The 20,186-nt window shown below is 43.7% G+C and overlaps 1 protein-coding gene across 3 annotated transcripts in view; it reads right to left on the bottom strand.

Moving 5' to 3' along the window:
* TRPM2 (transient receptor potential cation channel subfamily M member 2) overlaps nucleotides 1–20,186 on the bottom strand; it is a 419,555-nt gene that overhangs the window by 264,171 nt on the left and 135,198 nt on the right. For all 3 annotated transcript variants that reach the window (XR_011849388.1, XM_072120992.1, XM_072120993.1), the window contains exons 10-11: nucleotides 15,722–15,824; nucleotides 14,382–14,503 (exon numbers count right to left, since the gene is read on the bottom strand). Coding sequence is in view for 2 of the 3 variants with exons in the window: in XM_072120992.1 (XP_071977093.1) it covers nucleotides 14,382–14,503; nucleotides 15,722–15,824 (225 nt within the window). In the remaining variant the exon portion in view is untranslated. The remainder of the gene's footprint in view (nucleotides 1–14,381; nucleotides 14,504–15,721; nucleotides 15,825–20,186) is intronic.

Genomic DNA, 20,186 nt, shown 5'->3' with positions numbered 1-20,186 from the left:
TTGAGAGCAGCAGGAAGATTCCAGTTATGTCTGCTAAACTCTGTCCTGGGGTAACAGCCTTGGTGCCCACAGAAAGGGCTCAGAGTGCCACCTCTGGCACCCGTGCCATAGGTTCGCCATCACTGCCCTAGGGAGTCTGAAAAATAGTAAAAGTAAAAATAAAAAAAAGTTTAAAAAAAAAAAAATTATAATAAAAAAACCTAAAAATTCTAATCACCCCCTTTTCCCTAGAACTGATATAAAAATAAATAAACAGTGAAAATCATAAACACATTAGGTATCACCGCGTCCGAAAATGCCCGATCTATCAAAATATGATAATGTTTTTTCACTACGTTTAACCCCGTAACGGAAAATAGCGTCCAAAGTCGAAAATGGCATTTTTTTGCCATTTTGAAAAATATAAAAAAATTTATAAAAAGTGATCAAAAGGTCGCACAGTCCCAAAAATTATAGTAATGAAAACGCCATCAAAATTCGGAAAAAATTACACTATCCACAGCTCCGTACACCAAAGTATGAAAAAGTTATTGGCCCCAGAAGATGGCAAAATAAAAAAAAATTTTGTACAGGAGGTTTTAATTTTTTTAAATGTATGAAAACATTATAAAACCTATACAAATTTGGTATCCACATGATCGTACCGACCCAAAGAATAAAGTAGACATGTCATTTGGTACGCAGAGTGAAAGCTGTAAAATCCAAGCCCACAAGAAAACGTCACAAATGTGGTTTTTCACCATTTTCACTGCATTTGGAATTTTTTTCCCGCTTCCCAGTACACGCCATAGAATATTAAATACCGTCACTATAAAGTGCAATTTGTTACGCAAAAAATAAGCCATAACACAGCTCTTTATGTGGAAAAATAAAAAAGTTATAGATTTTTGAAGTTGGTGAGTGAAAAATGGAAGTGAAAAAACTAAAAAAGGCCAAGTCGTTAAGGGGTTAAAGATCAGTCCAAAGTAGAGATGAGCGAACATGCTCGTCCGAGCTTGATGCTCGGTCGAGCATTAGGGTACTCGAAACTGCTCGTTACTCGGACGAATACTTCGCCCGCTCGAGAAAATGGCAGCTCCCGCCGTTTTGCTTTTTGGCGGCCAGAAACAGAGCCAATCACAAGCCAGGAGACTCTGCACTCCACCCAGCATGACGTGGTACCCTTACACGTCGATAGCAGTGGTTGGCTGGCCAGATCAGGTGACCCTGGGATAGACTAGCCGCTGGCCGCGCTGCTCGGATCATTCTGTCTCTGGATGCCGCTAGGGAGAGAGCTGCTGCTGGTCAGGGAAAGCGTTAGGGTGTTCTATTAGCTTACTGTTAGGCAGGAGTGATTCTCAAAGAACCCAACAGCCCTTCTTAGGGCTACAATAACGTTCTACTTTTTTTATCTTAATTTGCATCTTTTACCATTTTGTGAGGAATTAGCAGGGGGACTTGCTACCGTTGTGTTTAGCTCTTAGTGGCACACATATCCATAGCTAAGACCGAAGTGGGAAAATTCAGTAGGGGTTGGATTTCTATTAGGCAATAACTCAGTGTCATCTCATCTGGCATAGTACTGTGCTTCCTTTGATACTTGGCTAGAAAATAGCCATAGGAGAATACAAACAGCTTCTTGAAGCCTACAGTAGCGTTCTATATATTTGATTTCTGGTTGATCTGCTGGTGGCTGTAGTTTCTGCAGTGCATGTACTTGCCAATTCTGAGCAATTTGTAGTGAGACTTGCGACCGCTGTGTTCTGCGCTTAGTGGCGCACATATCCATAGCAAAGGCCGAAGTGGCAAAATTCAGTAGGGGTTGGATTTCTATTAGGCAATAACTCAGTGTCATCTCATCTGGCATAGTACTGTGCTTCCTTTGATACTTGGCTAGAAAATAGCCATAGGAGAATACAAACAGCTTCTTGAAGCCTACAGTAGCGTTCTATATATTTGATTTCTGGTTGATCTGCTGGTGGCTGTAGTTTCTGCAGTGCATGTACTTGCCAATTCTGAGCAATTTGTAGTGAGACTTGCGACCGCTGTGTTCTGCGCTTAGTGGCGCACATATCCATAGCAAAGGCCGAAGTGGCAAAATTCAGTAGGGGTTGGATTTCTATTAGGCAATAACTCAGTGTCATCTCATCTGGCATAGTACTGTGCTTCCTTTGATACTTGGCTAGAAAATAGCCATAGGAGAATACAAACAGCTTCTTGAAGCCTACAGTAGCGTTCTATATATTTGATTTCTGGTTGATCTGCTGGTGGCTGTAGTTTCTGCAGTGCATGTACTTGCCAATTCTGAGCAATTTGTAGTGAGACTTGCGACCGCTGTGTTCTGCGCTTAGTGGCGCACATATCCATAGCAAAGGCCGAAGTGGCAAAATTCAGTAGGGGTTGGATTTCTATTAGGCAATAACTCAGTGTCATCTCATCTGGCATAGTACTGTGCTTCCTTTGATACTTGGCTAGAAAATAGCCATAGGAGAATACAAACAGCTTCTTGAAGCCTACAGTAGCGTTCTATATATTTGATTTCTGGTTGATCTGCTGGTGGCTGTAGTTTCTGCAGTGCATGTACTTGCCAATTCTGAGCAATTTGTAGTGAGACTTGCGACCGCTGTGTTCTGCGCTTAGTGGCGCACATATCCATAGCAAAGGCCGAAGTGGCAAAATTCAGTAGGGGTTGGATTTCTATTAGGCAATAACTCAGTGTCATCTCATCTGGCATAGTACTGTGCTTCCTTTGATACTTGGCTAGAAAATAGCCATAGGAGAATACAAACAGCTTCTTGAAGCCTACAGTAGCGTTCTATATATTTGATTTCTGGTTGATCTGCTGGTGGCTGTAGTTTCTGCAGTGCATGTACTTGCCAATTCTGAGCAATTTGTAGTGAGACTTGCGACCGCTGTGTTCTGCGCTTAGTGGCGCACATATCCATAGCAAAGGCCGAAGTGGCAAAATTCAGTAGGGGTTGGATTTCTATTAGGCAATAACTCAGTGTCATCTCATCTGGCATAGTACTGTGCTTCCTTTGATACTTGGCTAGAAAATAGCCATAGGAGAATACAAACAGCTTCTTGAAGCCTACAGTAGCGTTCTATATATTTGATTTCTGGTTGATCTGCTGGTGGCTGTAGTTTCTGCAGTGCATGTACTTGCCAATTCTGAGCAATTTGTAGTGAGACTTGCGACCGCTGTGTTCTGCGCTTAGTGGCGCACATATCCATAGCAAAGGCCGAAGTGGCAAAATTCAGTAGGGGTTGGATTTCTATTAGGCAATAACTCAGTGTCATCTCATCTGGCATAGTACTGTGCTTCCTTTGATACTTGGCTAGAAAATAGCCATAGGAGAATACAAACAGCTTCTTGAAGCCTACAGTAGCGTTCTATATATTTGATTTCTGGTTGATCTGCTGGTGGCTGTAGTTTCTGCAGTGCATGTACTTGCCAATTCTGAGCAATTTGTAGTGAGACTTGCGACCGCTGTGTTCTGCGCTTAGTGGCGCACATATCCATAGCAAAGGCCGAAGTGGCAAAATTCAGTAGGGGTTGGATTTCTATTAGGCAATAACTCAGTGTCATCTCATCTGGCATAGTACTGTGCTTCCTTTGATACTTGGCTAGAAAATAGCCATAGGAGAATACAAACAGCTTCTTGAAGCCTACAGTAGCGTTCTATATATTTGATTTCTGGTTGATCTGCTGGTGGCTGTAGTTTCTGCAGTGCATGTACTTGCCAATTCTGAGCAATTTGTAGTGAGACTTGCGACCGCTGTGTTCTGCGCTTAGTGGCGCACATATCCATAGCAAAGGCCAAAGTGGCAAAATTCAGTAGGGGTTGGATTTCTATTAGGCAATAACTCAGTGTCATCTCATCTGGCATAGTACTGTGCTTCCTTTGATACTTGGCTAGAAAATAGCCATAGGAGAATACAAACAGCTTCTTGAAGCCTACAGTAGCGTTCTATATATTTGATTTCTGGTTGATCTGCTGGTGGCTGTAGTTTCTGCAGTGCATGTACTTGCCAATTCTGAGCAATTTGTAGTGAGACTTGCGACCGCTGTGTTCTGCGCTTAGTGGCGCACATATCCATAGCAAAGGCCGAAGTGGCAAAATTCAGTAGGGGTTGGATTTCTATTAGGCAATAACTCAGTGTCATCTCATCTGGCATAGTACTGTGCTTCCTTTGATACTTGGCTAGAAAATAGCCATAGGAGAATACAAACAGCTTCTTGAAGCCTACAGTAGCGTTCTATATATTTGATTTCTGGTTGATCTGCTGGTGGCTGTAGTTTCTGCAGTGCATGTACTTGCCAATTCTGAGCAATTTGTAGTGAGACTTGCGACCGCTGTGTTCTGCGCTTAGTGGCGCACATATCCATAGCAAAGGCCGAAGTGGCAAAATTCAGTAGGGGTTGGATTTCTATTAGGCAATAACTCAGTGTCATCTCATCTGGCATAGTACTGTGCTTCCTTTGATACTTGGCTAGAAAATAGCCATAGGAGAATACAAACAGCTTCTTGAAGCCTACAGTAGCGTTCTATATATTTGATTTCTGGTTGATCTGCTGGTGGCTGTAGTTTCTGCAGTGCATGTACTTGCCAATTCTGAGCAATTTGTAGTGAGACTTGCGACCGCTGTGTTCTGCGCTTAGTGGCGCACATATCCATAGCAAAGGCCGAAGTGGCAAAATTCAGTAGGGGTTGGATTTCTATTAGGCAATAACTCAGTGTCATCTCATCTGGCATAGTACTGTGCTTCCTTTGATACTTGGCTAGAAAATAGCCATAGGAGAATACAAACAGCTTCTTGAAGCCTACAGTAGCGTTCTATATATTTGATTTCTGGTTGATCTGCTGGTGGCTGTAGTTTCTGCAGTGCATGTACTTGCCAATTCTGAGCAATTTGTAGTGAGACTTGCGACCGCTGTGTTCTGCGCTTAGTGGCGCACATATCCATAGCAAAGGCCGAAGTGGCAAAATTCAGTAGGGGTTGGATTTCTATTAGGCAATAACTCAGTGTCATCTCATCTGGCATAGTACTGTGCTTCCTTTGATACTTGGCTAGAAAATAGCCATAGGAGAATACAAACAGCTTCTTGAAGCCTACAGTAGCGTTCTATATATTTGATTTCTGGTTGATCTGCTGGTGGCTGTAGTTTCTGCAGTGCATGTACTTGCCAATTCTGAGCAATTTGTAGTGAGACTTGCGACCGCTGTGTTCTGCGCTTAGTGGCGCACATATCCATAGCAAAGGCCGAAGTGGCAAAATTCAGTAGGGGTTGGATTTCTATTAGGCAATAACTCAGTGTCATCTCATCTGGCATAGTACTGTGCTTCCTTTGATACTTGGCTAGAAAATAGCCATAGGAGAATACAAACAGCTTCTTGAAGCCTACAGTAGCGTTCTATATATTTGATTTCTGGTTGATCTGCTGGTGGCTGTAGTTTCTGCAGTGCATGTACTTGCCAATTCTGAGCAATTTGTAGTGAGACTTGCGACCGCTGTGTTCTGCGCTTAGTGGCGCACATATCCATAGCAAAGGCCAAAGTGGCAAAATTCAGTAGGGGTTGGATTTCTATTAGGCAATAACTCAGTGTCATCTCATCTGGCATAGTACTGTGCTTCCTTTGATACTTGGCTAGAAAATAGCCATAGGAGAATACAAACAGCTTCTTGAAGCCTACAGTAGCGTTCTATATATTTGATTTCTGGTTGATCTGCTGGTGGCTGTAGTTTCTGCAGTGCATGTACTTGCCAATTCTGAGCAATTTGTAGTGAGACTTGCGACCGCTGTGTTCTGCGCTTAGTGGCGCACATATCCATAGCAAAGGCCGAAGTGGCAAAATTCAGTAGGGGTTGGATTTCTATTAGCCAATAACTCAGTGTCATCTCATCTGGCATAGTAGTGTGCTTTGATACTTGGCTAGAAAATAGCCATAGCAATAGGATAGCATTGTTTGGTTTTAAAAACTCAAAAAAAAACAAAAAACACAAAAAAAAAAAAAAAACACAAAAAAAAAAAAAAAAAAGTAAAAAAAAAAAAATAAAGTTATAACTCTCATTTTAAAAATGTTTAACCCGAGGGCTAGGGGTAGAGGACGAGGGCGGGGACGTGGGCGTCCAACTACTGCAGGGGTCAGAGGCCGTGGTCCTGGGCGGGGTGAGACACCACCTGCTGATGAGGGAGCAGGGGAACGCCGCAGAGCTACACTCCCTAGGTTCATGTCTGAAGTTACTGGGACTCGTGGTAGAGCACTGTTGAGGCCAGAACAGTGCGAACAGGTGATGTCGTGGATTGCTGACAATGCTTCGAGCAATTTGTCCACCACCAGTCAGTCTTCCACGCAGTCCACCCATGTCACCGAAATCGCCACTCCTCCAGCTCCTGCACCTCAGCCTCCTCCCCCCCAGTCTGCCCCCTCCCAGGAAAATTTGGCATTTGAACCGGCATACTCTGAGGAACTGTTTTCTGGACCCTTCCCACAGTCACAAACCACTTGTCCGGTTGCTGCTGAGCAATTTTCCGATGCCCAGGTTTTCCACCAGTCACAGTCTGTGGGTGATGATGACCTTCTTGACGTAGTGGAAGTGTGTAAAGAGGTGTCCGACGATGAGGAGACACGGTTGTCAGACAGTGGGGAAGTTGTTGTCAGGGCAGGAAGTCCGAGGGGGGAGCAGACTGAGGGATCGGAGGATGATGAGGTGACAGACCCAAGCTGGGTTGAGAGGCCGGGTGAACACAGTGCTTCTGAGACGGAGGAGAGTCCTCGACCTGAACAGGTTGGAAGAGGCAGTGGTGGGGCCAGACGGAGAGGCAGGGCCAGAGCTGGTGCATCAGCGCCACTGTCAACTAGTGAAGCTCCCGTGGTGAGGGCTCTTGCGGCGAGGGCTAGATCTTCAGAAGTGTGGAGGTTCTTTAAGGAAACACCGGATGACCGACGGACTGTGGTGTGCAACATTTGCCAAACCAGGCTCAGCAGGGGTTCCACCACTACTAGCTTAACTACCACCAGTATGCGCAGGCATATGAATGCTAAGCACCCCACTCAGTGGCAACAAGCCCGTTCACCTCCGGCCGTGCACACCACTGCTCCTTCCCCTGTGTCAGCTGCTAGTCAGCCCCCTGCCCAGGACCCTGGCACAAAAACCCCATCGTCGCCTCCACGATCCTCCACAGCATCCACCAGCGTTCAGCTCTCCATACCCCAGACGCTGGAGCGGAAACGCAAATATAGTGCAACCCACCCGCACGCCCAAGCCCTTAATGTGCACATCTCCAGATTGCTTAGCCTGGAGATGCTGCCCTATAGGCTAGTAGAGACCGAGGCCTTTCGCAACCTCATGGCGGCGGCCGCCCCTCGGTATTCGGTCCCCAGCCGCCACTACTTTTCCCGATGTGCCGTCCCAGCCCTGCACCAGCACGTGTCAGACAACATCATCCGTGCCCTGACCAACGCCGTTTCTGACAAGGTCCACCTGACCACGGACACGTGGACGAGTGCTGCCGGGCAGGGCCACTATATATCGCTGACGGCACATTGGGTTAACTTGGTGGAGGCTGGGACCGAGTCTGACCCTGGGGCTGCTCATATACTGCCGACGCCGAGGATTGCGGGGCCTACCTCGGTCCAGGTGTTTCAGGCCTACTATGCCTCCTCCTCCTCCCACCCCTCCTCCACCTCCTCCTCCGAACTACCATCCGTGGGCACGGCGCCATCAGTCGGTAGCTCTAGGCACAGCAGCAGTGCCGTCGCTAAGCGACAGCAGGCGGTGCTCAAACTGCTGAGCCTAGGCGACAAAAGGCACACCGCCCAAGAGCTATTACAGGGCATCACGGCGCAGACTGATCTGTGGCTGGCACCGCTGAACCTCAAGCCGGGAATGGTTGTGTGTGACAACGGCCGTAACCTGGTGGCGGCTCTGCAACTCGGCAGACTGACACATGTGCCATGCCTGGCCCATGTGTTAAATCTGATAGTGCAGCGTTTCCTCAAGACATACCCCAATCTGTCTGATTTGCTCACGAAGGTGCGCCGCATCTGTGCGCATTTCAGGAAGTCCAGCCCAGATGCTGCCACTCTCAGGGCAGCGCAGCGCCGCCTCCAACTGCCCGCTCACCGACTGTTGTGCGACGTGCCCACGAGGTGGAATTCAACACTGACCATGTTATCCAGAGTTTACCAGCAGCGCCGAGCGATTGTAGACTGCCAGATGTCAACTTCCACCAGAACTGGTAGTCAGGTCAGTCAGCTTCCTCAAGTCTACAATGAGGAGTGGACGTGGATGTCTGATATCTGTCAGGTGCTGAGTAACTTTGAGGAGTCAACACAGATGGTCAGTGGCGATGCCGCCATCATCAGCCTCACCATCCCGCTGCTTGGCCTGTTGAAAAACTCTCTGGTCAGCATGAAGTCGGAAGCTTTGCGCTCGTCACAAGAGACGGGGGAAGAATATTCCCTTGTTGATAGCCAAAGCACCCTGAGGTCTGTTTCTCAGCGCATATCGGAGGAGGTGGAGGTGGAGGAGGTTGAGGAGGAAGAGGAGGAGAATGTTGGCGAGACACAAGAGGGGACCATTGTTGAGTCCTTCACTGTTCAGCGTGTATGGGCAGAAGAAGAGGAGTTGGAGGAGTTGGAGGAGGAGGAAATGGACAGTCAGGCCAGTGAGGGGAGTGAATTCTTACGCGTTGGTACTCTGGCGCATATGGCAGATTTCATGCTAGGCTGCCTATCCCGTGACCCTCGCGTTCAAAGAATTTATTCCAGCACCGATTACTGGGTGTTCACTCTCCTGGACCCACGGTACAAGCAAAATCTTTCCACTCTCATCCCTGGAGAGGAAAGGAGTGTGAGAATGCATGAATACCAGCAGGCCCTGGTGCACAAGCTGAAACAGTATTTCCCTTCTGACAGCGCTAGCGGCAGAGTGCGTAGTTCTGCGGGACAAGTAGCGAGGGAGAGTAGGCGAGCAGGCAGCTTGTCCAGCACTGGCAAGGGTACGCTTTACAAGGCTTTTGCCAGCTTTATGTCACCCCAGCAAGACACTGTCACCTGTCCCCAGTCTCGGCAGAGTAGGGCTGATCTTTACAGAAAGATGGTGAGGGAGTACGTAGCTGACCATACCATCGTCCTAAATGATCACACAGCTCCCTACAACTACTGGGTTTCAAAGCTGGACATGTGGCACGAACTGGCGCTCTACGCCTTGGAGGTTCTTGCCTGCCCTGCCGCTAGCGTCTTGTCCGAGCGGGTTTTCAGTGCAGCTGGTGGCATCATCACCGATAAGCGTACACGCCTGTCGACTGACAGCGCTGACAGGCTGACGCTTATTAAAATGAATAAAGGCTGGATTTCTCAGAATTTCCAATCTCCACCAGGTGAAGGAAGCTCAACCTGAATAATTGATCCACTCCTCCTCCTCCTCCTCATTTTCCTCCTTCTCCTCCTCTTTGTACAGTAAAGCAGAGGAAACTGGCTATTTTTTGACAGGGCCCACTGGCTCTTGCTATAGTACTTCATGCATTTAATTTTTCTGGAGGGCCACCTACCCGGTCCTCTGTTTGAAACAATTTTTGTGAGTGCCACATACAGGCACTCAATCTATTCCATTTTACTGCAGGGCCACCTACCTGCTCCTCTGGTTTGAAACATTTTTGGGACTGCCACATACAGGCACTCAATCTATTCCATTTTACTGCAGGGCCACCTACCTGCTCCTCTGGTTTGAACAATTTTTGGGACTGCCACATACAGGCACTCAATCTATTCCATTTTACTGCAGGGCCACCTACCTGCTCCTCTGGTTTGAACAATTTTTGGGACTGCCACATACAGGCACTCAATCTATTCCATTTTACTGGAGGGCCACCTACCTGCTCCTCTGGTTTGAAACATTTTTGGGACTGCCACATACAGGCACTCAATCTATTCCATTTTACTGCAGGGCCACCTACCTGCTCCTCTGGTTTGAACAATTTTTGGGACTGCCACATACAGGCACTCAATCTATTCCATTTTACTGGAGGGCCACCTACCTGCTCCTCTGGTTTGAAAAATGTTTGGGACTGCCACATACAGGCACTATCCAAATTAAATTGTCTCCATAGCAGCCTCCACACGTTGTCTCCATTGCTACCTCCAAAAGTCGTCCATATAGCTGCCTCCATACATCGTCCCTTTATCAAACGAGGTGTGTCAGGCAGAAATTTGGGTTGTTTTCATGGATTCCACATCAAAGTTGTTAACTTTGTCGCCACCCTGCTGTGTTATCCACAAAATATACTGGCAAACTTTTACCATTTAGGGATATTATTTCAGCGCTTCTTGCGCATCTGTTTACATTCCCCTCACCCGGCATATCCTAAACTTATAAGAACGCTACTACACTTGATCTTATACAAAAGGTTCTTAGAAGTGCTGTTTGGGGAGTAGCCTAGAGACAGGGGCTTGGATTGGCGAAAGCTCGCCTGGCAGCGGAACGCCAGCTCCATGCGCATCATGCGCTTCTTGCGCATCTGTTTACATTCCCCTCACCCGCCATATCCCAAACTTATGAGAACGCTACTACACTTAACTTGGTGCAGGCTGGGACCGAGTCTGACCCTGGGGCTGGTCATATACTGCCGACGCAGAGAATTGCGGGGCCTACCTCGGTCCAGGTCTCAAAGGCCTACTATACCTCCTCCCACCCCTCCTCCACCTCCTCCTCCTCCGAATTACCATCCGTGGGCATGGCGCCATCAGTCGGTAGCTCTAGGCACAGCAGCAGTGCCGTCGCTAAGCGACAGCAGGCGGTGCTGAAACTGCTGAGCCTAGGCGATAAAAGGCACACCGCCCAAGAGCTATTACAGGGCATTCCACATCAAAGTTGTTAACTTTGTCGCCACCCTGCTGTGTAATCCCCAAAATATACTGGCATCTTGATCTTGATCTTATACAAAAGGTTCTTAGAAGTGCTGTTTGGGGAGTAGCCTATAGACAGGGGCTTGGATTGGCGAAAGCTCGCCTGGCAGCGGAGCGCCAGCTCCATGCCAAGATCCAACTAACATAGTTTTAACTGCAGCACCTTTAATCTACTACTAGTTCACTGCCTCCATACATCGTCCCCTTATCAAACGAGCTGTGTCAGGCAGAATTTTGGGTTGTTTTCATGGCTTCCATGTTAACTTTGTCGCCACCCTGCTGTGTAATCCACAAAATATACTGGCAAACTTTTATCATGTACCGATATTATTTGAGCGCTTCTTGCTCACCTCCTTTGGTTCCTCTCTGCCACCCATTGGTTTGAAGCCTGAGTCCATTTAGGGTATGTCGCCATGACACTCTCTAGCCTGCTGCCGCTGCCTCTGCATGCCGTCCCCTATAGTGTCAGGGTCAATTATTGGATGTTTTAGATGCTATCTAGCTTCATTCTGTCACTCTGTCATGGCCATGCTGTTGCCCATAATTTTGGCATAATGGTGCGATTATGCAGCCTCAGAGGCATCCATGCATGCTGCCCCTGCTGTTTCCTGTCCATTTCCGTGGTGTTTCCATCCTTTTCTGAGGTTCCCAGGTGTTTGGCCAAGCTTCCCTGTGCAGAGCCTTGGTCCCCTTGAAAAATGCTCGAGTCTCCCATTGACTTCAATGGGGTTCGTTATTCGAGACGAGCACTCGAGCATCGGGAAAAGTTCGTCTCGAATAACGAGTACCCGAGCATTTTAGTGTTCGCTCATCTCTAGTCCAAAGGTTTTGGAATATGCTGAACTCAATCTCTCACCCCTGGTTGAAAAAATTAGAAATAAAATTAAAATATGGAATAAATTACCACTCAGTAGAGCAGATCGGATCGCTTTAGCGAAAATGATCTGCCTCCCTCAAATATTATATATCTTATCAAATAGTCCCTGTTGGATTGAAGATCGATGGTTTAGGCTGTTACGAAGGATATTTAACGATTTAATTTGGGGGAGAACTAGGATTCGACTAAAAATAGAGTTTTTTTGTAAAGATAAAGATAGGGGAGGGGTCTCTTTCCCATCCCCCTTTCACTATTTTGTTTCTTCATAATTGCAGTTTATAGGGGAAAGTAGAAATTCGGCAGTTTTCAAGGAACTGCTGAAAAAGTTTAATAATATCGGGGATAATATATTTACACTATTAGAGTCTGGAAGGTTGACGAAAGAGAAGGGGGAGAAACTCCCAATCACGAATTTGATTCACAACACATGGAAATGGTTCAGAACCTTTTTAGGAATTCAGGGTTCCATTATTTTTTCACCTTTGTGGCATAATGAGCACATTACAGAACTATGCAAAATAGAACACTCACAATTTTGGAGAAATAGGGGTTTAAGGCATATACCTGACTTATTTCACGAGGGTTTATTGGTATCCTTTGATAAATTGAAACAGAGCTATCACTTAAAAGACAATGACTACTTTAACTATATGCGAGTGAGACATGCAGTTGGAGCAGAAATTAACAAGGATTATTTCAAAGTGGAGAACTGTGGTTTAATGTCCTTTATATTTACTCTGGTCAATGCCCCAAAAAATCTATCAAGAATATACAGAGGAATAATGATAGAGGTAGAGAAGAACCTGATACATCCCAGCCAAAACAAATGGGCGAAGGCTTGTGGTACACTAGATAAAGAGCACTGGAGTCATATTTATAGAAATATAAAGTAAACCTCTAAGAACTTGAACCACAGATTAATTCAATTAAACATACTCTATAGAGTCTATTACTCCCCAGATATTCTGTATAAGGCTAAACTGAGAGACAACTCGAGATGTAATAGATGTCAGGAGGAGGGAGCAGATATTACACACATTTTATGGAACTGCATTAAAATAAAAAAACTTTGGATGGAGATATATGAATGTATCACGGAGAGATTGGAAATTAACTTAGCCTTTGATGCCTCAGTGGCCAGTTTGGGACTTATCCCAGCTTTGGGGATGTCCAAGGGGAAAAGTCTCTTAGTGCACAAATTACTTTTCAACGGGAGATTGTTACTGATAAGAAATTGGAAAGGGGGAAACACCCCCAAAATAAAAGAATGGCATATATTAGTTGAAAGAATGATGAACTACGAACTAACTCCTTTGGGAGGTTTGATGGAAGGGAATTTAAGAGACAAGAAAGAATCTGATTGTTGGTTGGAGTGGAGAACATGATAAACATGACCCGGTTATGAGTAATTCACTTCTTCTTTTTCCTCTCTTTCCTTTTTTTTTTTTTTCTCTCTCTTGGTGACTTTCCCATCGGTGCCAGGGTGGGCATGGGGTATTGGGGGGAGGGGTGGGGTGTTACAAAGTTAATTCTTAGAAATAATGGTTTCTAGATGTGTCAGAAAGATGCAATAATATATTTGGTATTTTCTATGGTGCCAGACAGCCGCACTACTACATCTATGTTAGTAGTGGCATTTATTAATATCATTTACTGTCTGTAGTTACTTAACCAGTTGAGTCCATGGAAACTAATTACTGAGACATAGTCACAGTGATGTCTGCGTCTCTTTAGAAGGAACGACCTGCGTCTCTCGCCGCAACTGGTTACGCCCAGTGTGAAATTTATATCCTTTAAATGATACAGTCTTATGAATTTAGTCTTATTTTTCAACTTTTATCTTAACAGACCATTTAACCAAATAGTAATCTCATCTAGATTACCAATTTATTATTTTTGGATGATAAAGTCGATTACATTGTAACAAAACATCGTATATCTGACATATGTTATATTTGCAGTGAATTGTATTTAATGGCATTTTTTGAAAAATAAATAAAAAAAAGGACAAAAAAAAAAGGGAGCCTCTGCTGAGATTTAATTAAGGAGGCCTCTATGGACACTTCATTAAGGGGGCTTCTGCTGACATTTCATTAAGGGGAATGCTGTGAGCATATCATTAATGTGGCTTCTGCTGACATTTCATTCAGGAGGCTGCTGTGAGCATTTCTTTAATAAGAGTTGCTGGAATAAGGGAGGCTAGTGGATGCTACATATAAGATGTATAAGGAGTCTGGTTCTATGAGTATAATTCTGTGTAGTGTGTGGGACAGTGGTGGCAGTGAGAGTTTAGGTATATGGGAGCCCCAATCCAAAGTTTGCACCAGAGCCCTATAGAGTCTTGTTACGCCACCGGTCTTATCCCCTCTTCTTTAGCAGTAGCACAATCCTGCTCCATGTGCTCCTCCAGCATGCACACATATAAGAGCACACAGAGCAGGGCGCTTCTATCTTCCATGATTTAACAGAATGGGAAAATTGAATTTGCACAAAGGTAAAAGACTAGATACAATCTGACCATCCTGAAAGTTTGGTAGCTACTCTAATAGTTTTTACTTGTTATGCTCATTTAGATTTTCTAAGGCACATTGTTCTTTCAGTGTTTCTGTTACCTTCCATTGATGATCATCTGTAAAAATTTCACTTCTTGCTAGATCAACTCTGTTCCATGCCACTGCCAGCTTTAATTGGTGGTCCCAGTTTTCATGTCCTTGTTGGTCATGACTAAGTGAAGCTGCAAACAATAACAATTTAGAATCTAAGTAGAAAAGTATATATAGTATGTAGTACATAGAATATGTAGTACACTGTAAAAGTATTTTATAGGTTGCAATAATGTATAGTTAGGTTATGTGAGATTAGATGATTTTTTTTAGCCCCTTGCCGCACCATGACGTTCCCCACTTTCATGGTGTGGTAGTGACTCTATGAAGAGGGCTCACAGGATAATGCAGCAAGCACAATGTAGCAAACACCTACCACGATTGGTGGGGGGAATTGATTGCGGGTGTCAACCATTTAAATGCCCCCGCAAAGTGCCAAGGCTATTTTAATGCTGGTGGAAAGTGGCCGGTCATGTTGTGCCGGATTTTTCCCCCTCTTCCTCACATGATGTCCCCAGCAATGATCGGTTACTTGGAAGTACCCTAGAGGCTCTAAAAATACAAATCAACCCCCTTTTCTTAGAACTGATATAAATAAACAAATAAAATCATAAACATGTTAGGTATCATCGCTTTCCAAAATGCTTGATATTTCAAAGTATAAAAACAATTATTCCCGGCAGTGAAATCTATAAAGGAAAATGCCCCCCTAATGTCTAAATTGCAACTTATTTGCCATTTTGAAACAAATAAAAATTTTAATAAAAACTGATCAAAAGGTTGCATAGTGCCTAAAATGGTTCCAATGAAAATGTCATCTCAACCCACACAAATTGACACCTTACAGAGCTCCATGCACTGAAGAATGAAAAAGTTATTGGCCTCAGAATGTGGCAAAATTCAGAAATTTTTGTGCAAAAGATTTTTATTTTTTAAATCTACTAAAACATAATACCACCTATATAAATTTGATATCTCCATGACAAACCCAAAGAATACAAGAGGGTTGTCATTTGGAGCGCACAGTAAAAGCTGTGAAAAGTAGGTCCTAAAAGAAAACGTTTCATTGTATTTGGAATTTTTTTCTAGCATGCCTGTACACGGCATGGATAAATAAATACCATTACCATTAGCAAGAATAAATTGCTCTGTAGAAAACAAGTCCTTATGCACACTGAAATATAAAATATTTTGAAAGAGGTTAGTAAAAATTCAAACAAAAAGGAATAATAGCTGTGTCCTGAAGGGGATAAAGAGTGAATAGAAAAATAAATAAATAATTAGAAAAATAAATAGCATATTTTGTCGTGATAGGGATTAACATAATGAAGACAGAATAAGGTAATTGCCTTTTAGCAATGCTTGAAGAATAGCTACATCAATGTCATGTTGTTCATCCTTCTCTGCTTGAAATATGGTGAGTAACTGGCTGTGTCTCATTATGTCTTGTATCTGTAAGTAAAATAAAAATGGATTAATTACAATAAGTGAAAAAAGTATGTGGGTTGCAAAAGTATTCATACCCTTGGAACCTTTCCTCATTTACTAAATTTAAAGTCACGGACTTAAATGAATTTCATTTATATTATTTCCGAAAGAGCAACACAAAATATAGTATTTGATAAAAGTAAAGAAAATGAAACAAGCTTTTGCAAATGTCTATTCTTCTTTGACCAGAGTACCTTCTTCCATATGTGAGCTGTGTCCTCTGCATAGCTATTTGCAAACTGCATAAATGCCAGATTGGTGGAGTACAGGCAGGGTTGGACTGGCCCACAGGATTACTGATGGGTCCTCAAAACTCTGTTGTGGAAGGGGCCTCAGTCCATCACAATAAGAGGCCCCTGCAAATTAACATAATAGTACTCAATGTGACCACAATCATCTGCTCAAGTGCTATACAGTAGAAAGCAGTTAATAGCATCATTGATTTTGTATTACGCTTTACTAAGAGCGTTAGTGAAGGGGCAACCAGCACTCTAAACTTCAGGAGGGCAAATTTTCAGCAACTAAGGGAAGACCTTAAAGGCATAGACTGGGATAATATTCTCAAAGACAAAAGCCCCCCCCAAAAATGGGACTTTTTCTCATATATTCTGAAAAAGTCCTGTGAGAAACACTTACCTTATGGGAAAAAGCATAAAAGGAACAAGAAAAACCCTATGTGGCTAACTACTCTTGTAAGGAAAGCAATAAGCGAGAAAGATAAAGCGTTTAAGGTGCTAAAACATGAAGATAGCAATGAGGCATTACAGGATTATAGAGAGAAAAATAAATCCTGTAAAAAGCAGATAAAGGCCGCAAAAATAGAGACTTAACGAAATATTGCCAGGGAGAGCAAAAATAATCCCAAATTATTTTTCACGTATATAAATGATAAGAAACTAAAAACAGAGAGTGTGGGTCCCCTTAGAAATAACATGGGGGTCATGGTGGAAGGAGATGAGGAAAGGGCCAATCTACTGAAGGTCGCCTTCTCAACTGTCTTTACCCAGGAAAATCCCCTGGTGGAAGACACAATGAGGAATAATGTTAATTCTTTTTATAACGTCAACAGTTTAACCCAGGAAGAGGTACGGCGCCGCCTCGCAACCACTAAGATAGATAAATCACCTGGGCCAGATGGCATACACCCCTGGGTTCTGCATTAACTATGTACCATGATAGACAGACTGTTAATTTTAATATTTGAAGATTCACTGAGGACTGGTTATGTTCCACAGGACTGGCGCATAGCAAAAAACCCCACCATAATTTTAAGCAAAAATTTGCGACCATTATATGCCAAGAAGAACTAATGATAAATTTCCCCCAGAGACTTACAGAGAGAGACAAAGATACAGTGAGAGAGACATAGATACAGTAAAAGAGACACAGATACACATTATAGACGAGTTTATGAAAAAAACCTCTGTACTCACCTTTCCGAGGCCCCCCGCAGGTCCTCTTCTGTCTTCTGCTACGTTTTTTGGGTCCCTGTGCACTGCGTCACACACACCATGACATCAGTCACCTATCGACATCATAGTGTATGCTGACATAAAGGTATATGCGACAGCAAAGCGCGGGGACACTAAGACAGAGCTAGAGCTGAACACAGAAGAGGACCTAGGAGGGTGTTAAAAAGGTGAGTAAAGAGTTTTTGGTTTTTTTTAGGGCAGGGGGATGCTGGCTTTATACAAGGGGGCAGGCACAGGCTATATACTGGGGAGTAGGCAGTGGCTATATAATGGGGGCTGTATACTGGGGACTGTTGGCTATATACAAGGGGGCAGGCACTGGATATATACAAGGGGACTGCTGGCTATATACTGGGGGCAGGGGGCTACTGGCTATATACTGGGGGCATGGGCTGCTGGCTATATACTAGGGGCCAGGTGCTGGATATATACTAGGGAGCAGGGGCTGTCCATATACTGGCAGGCTGCTGGCTATATGCTGGGGAGAATGTGATCAATGCATTTCCCACCCTAGGCTTATCCTCGAGTCAATAGATTTTCCCAGTTTTTTGTGTTTAAATTAGGTCCCTTGGTTTATGATCGGGCGGCTTATACTCGAGTGTATACTTTAATATTTAGGAGGCACAATTTATAATTTAATGGGTCTTATGCACATTAATAATTTGTAGGGGATTAAATATGTTAAAATATTACGGTAAGTTCTCTATGTATTTAAATTGGGAGATTTTTTTTATAAAATGATTATGTGCACAGTGTATAAACAGATATGGAAACATTATTTAAAACCTTCTTTAATTATTCATTATTGGAATAATTATTATTGATATGGGAACACCATATTAATTGTGGTCACCACATATAATTTAATTTATTACGGGGACAGTATTTACTCAGAGGCTATATTTGGGGGTTGCAATGTAAATTTTGATGTATACATTTTACATATTCATTTTTATACATACACTCTGAACAGTGTGGAGATGTGCTTATGGAAGCTGAAGACGTAGTGGAAAAATTATTCACAAACATGAGAAGTCATCATGTAGTTCTGAATATGTACGAGAAGACATGTCACTTGTGAGGTATTAGGCACCACTTGTAGCCATGACTAAGAACGGGTCCACCGTTTGAAACGCGTTGGCTTTTAAACACCTTGGGATTTTTAATAATATGCCATAAATAAAGTTTGAAGTATCTTGGACGAAGCTGGACATGGAATCCTTTTTCTACCTTCGCTATTTAGGTACCACTTCTGCCTGTGCTAAGAACTGTAGTCATGTTTAGATTGTGTCAGCTGTCAGCATGTGAAATCTTTTATCCAGCGGATAATGTTATCATGTGAATGAGGGAGCAGGATTGTTAATGACATCAGTTATTACAAATGTCAGCAGTTCTTAATAATGTTGGTGCTGACACACTACATCCCTAACCACAGCCCATCCACCAGCAGAAAGCATAGGGAACCAGGGATAATTGTTTTAAGATCTCCAACGTTAATGCCCTGATATAAGATCACTGCAGCCTCCGTTGCAGAGACGTTCACTAGGAGAGAGAAAAGAAAAGTATTACTTTATTTTTTATTTCACTGTACTAACCCACCAATGCCTAGAAATTCCCAGATCTTGGACACCGTTTGTAATATTTCTAGGTAGAAATAGGATGGGCCCGCAGAGTGAATTTCACTGGTAGGCCCCAGGCACCCCAGTCTTCCGTGGATAGATTCTTCCACCTGAACTGTGGATCTTGGTGGCAACTCCACCATGCCTGGGCCTCTTTGCTACTTCTCTAATTAGTCCTCTCCTTGTTGAGCTCTCAATTTAGGGTTACAACTAGTGTATTTCTTGGTAGAGTTAATTCCATTTACAAATGTTGGATTAACAGTGGTGAATGAGATGTTCATTTCTAATATTACCGTATAAACTCGAGTACAAGCCAAGTTTTTTAGCAGAAAAATGTGCTGAAAAACCCAAACTCTGCTTTTTAAAAAAAAAGAAAGTCAAAACTTCCCTTTCCAACAGGTTCCTCTTCTTGCATCCAATAGCGGCTAGTTTGTGCAATGTTGTGGCTATGCATATATTTCAAAGCAGATTAAAAACAAATATGATCCATCAAACCTTGATTCTGAAATCTTCTTGAAACCATAGTTCTATTTGTAAGCCGTCGGACGTCATAATAATATATAAAGACATCTTAAAAATTATGAAAAAATAGAGTAGACATTTGGAAATGTTAATGAATAACTTATTTGGGTGGTATAATTAACTACTGTATATACTCGGGTATAAGCCGACCCGAGTATAAGCCGAGGCCACTAATTTTACCACAAAATACTGGGAAAACCTATTGACTCGAGTATAAGCCGAAGGTGGGAAATGCATTGGTCACAGCCTCCCCAGTATATAGCCAGCCAGCCCCTGCCCCAGTGTATATAGCCAGCCAGCCCCTGCCCCAGTGTATATAGCCAGCCAGCCCCTGCCCCAGTGTATATAGCCTGCCAGCCCCTGCCCCAGTGTATATAGCCTGCCAGCCCCTGCCCCAGTGTATATAGCCTGCCAGCCCCTGCCCCAGTGTATATAGCCTGCCAGACCCTGCCCCAGTGTATATAGCCTGCCAGCCCCTGCCCCAGTGTATATAGCCTGCCAGACCCTGCCCCAGTGTATATAGCCTGCCGCTGCTGCCGAACAGATCGCACAGAAGATATACAGGGGTCACCGGAAAGGTGAGTTTAGATATATTTATTTTTTGACTCGAGTATAAGCCGAGTTTGGGTTTTTCAGCACATTTTTTGCGCTGAAAAACTAGGCTTATACTCGAGTATATAAGGTATCTATAAATGAGATAATTTACAATTTTG

The sequence above is a fragment of the Engystomops pustulosus genome, chromosome 8, assembly GCF_040894005.1.
Source record: "Engystomops pustulosus chromosome 8, aEngPut4.maternal, whole genome shotgun sequence".
Lineage (NCBI taxonomy): Eukaryota > Metazoa > Chordata > Amphibia > Anura > Leptodactylidae > Engystomops > Engystomops pustulosus.
The sequence above is the reverse complement of the archived record's forward strand: the minus strand, read 5'-3'. Positions and strand labels throughout refer to the sequence as shown.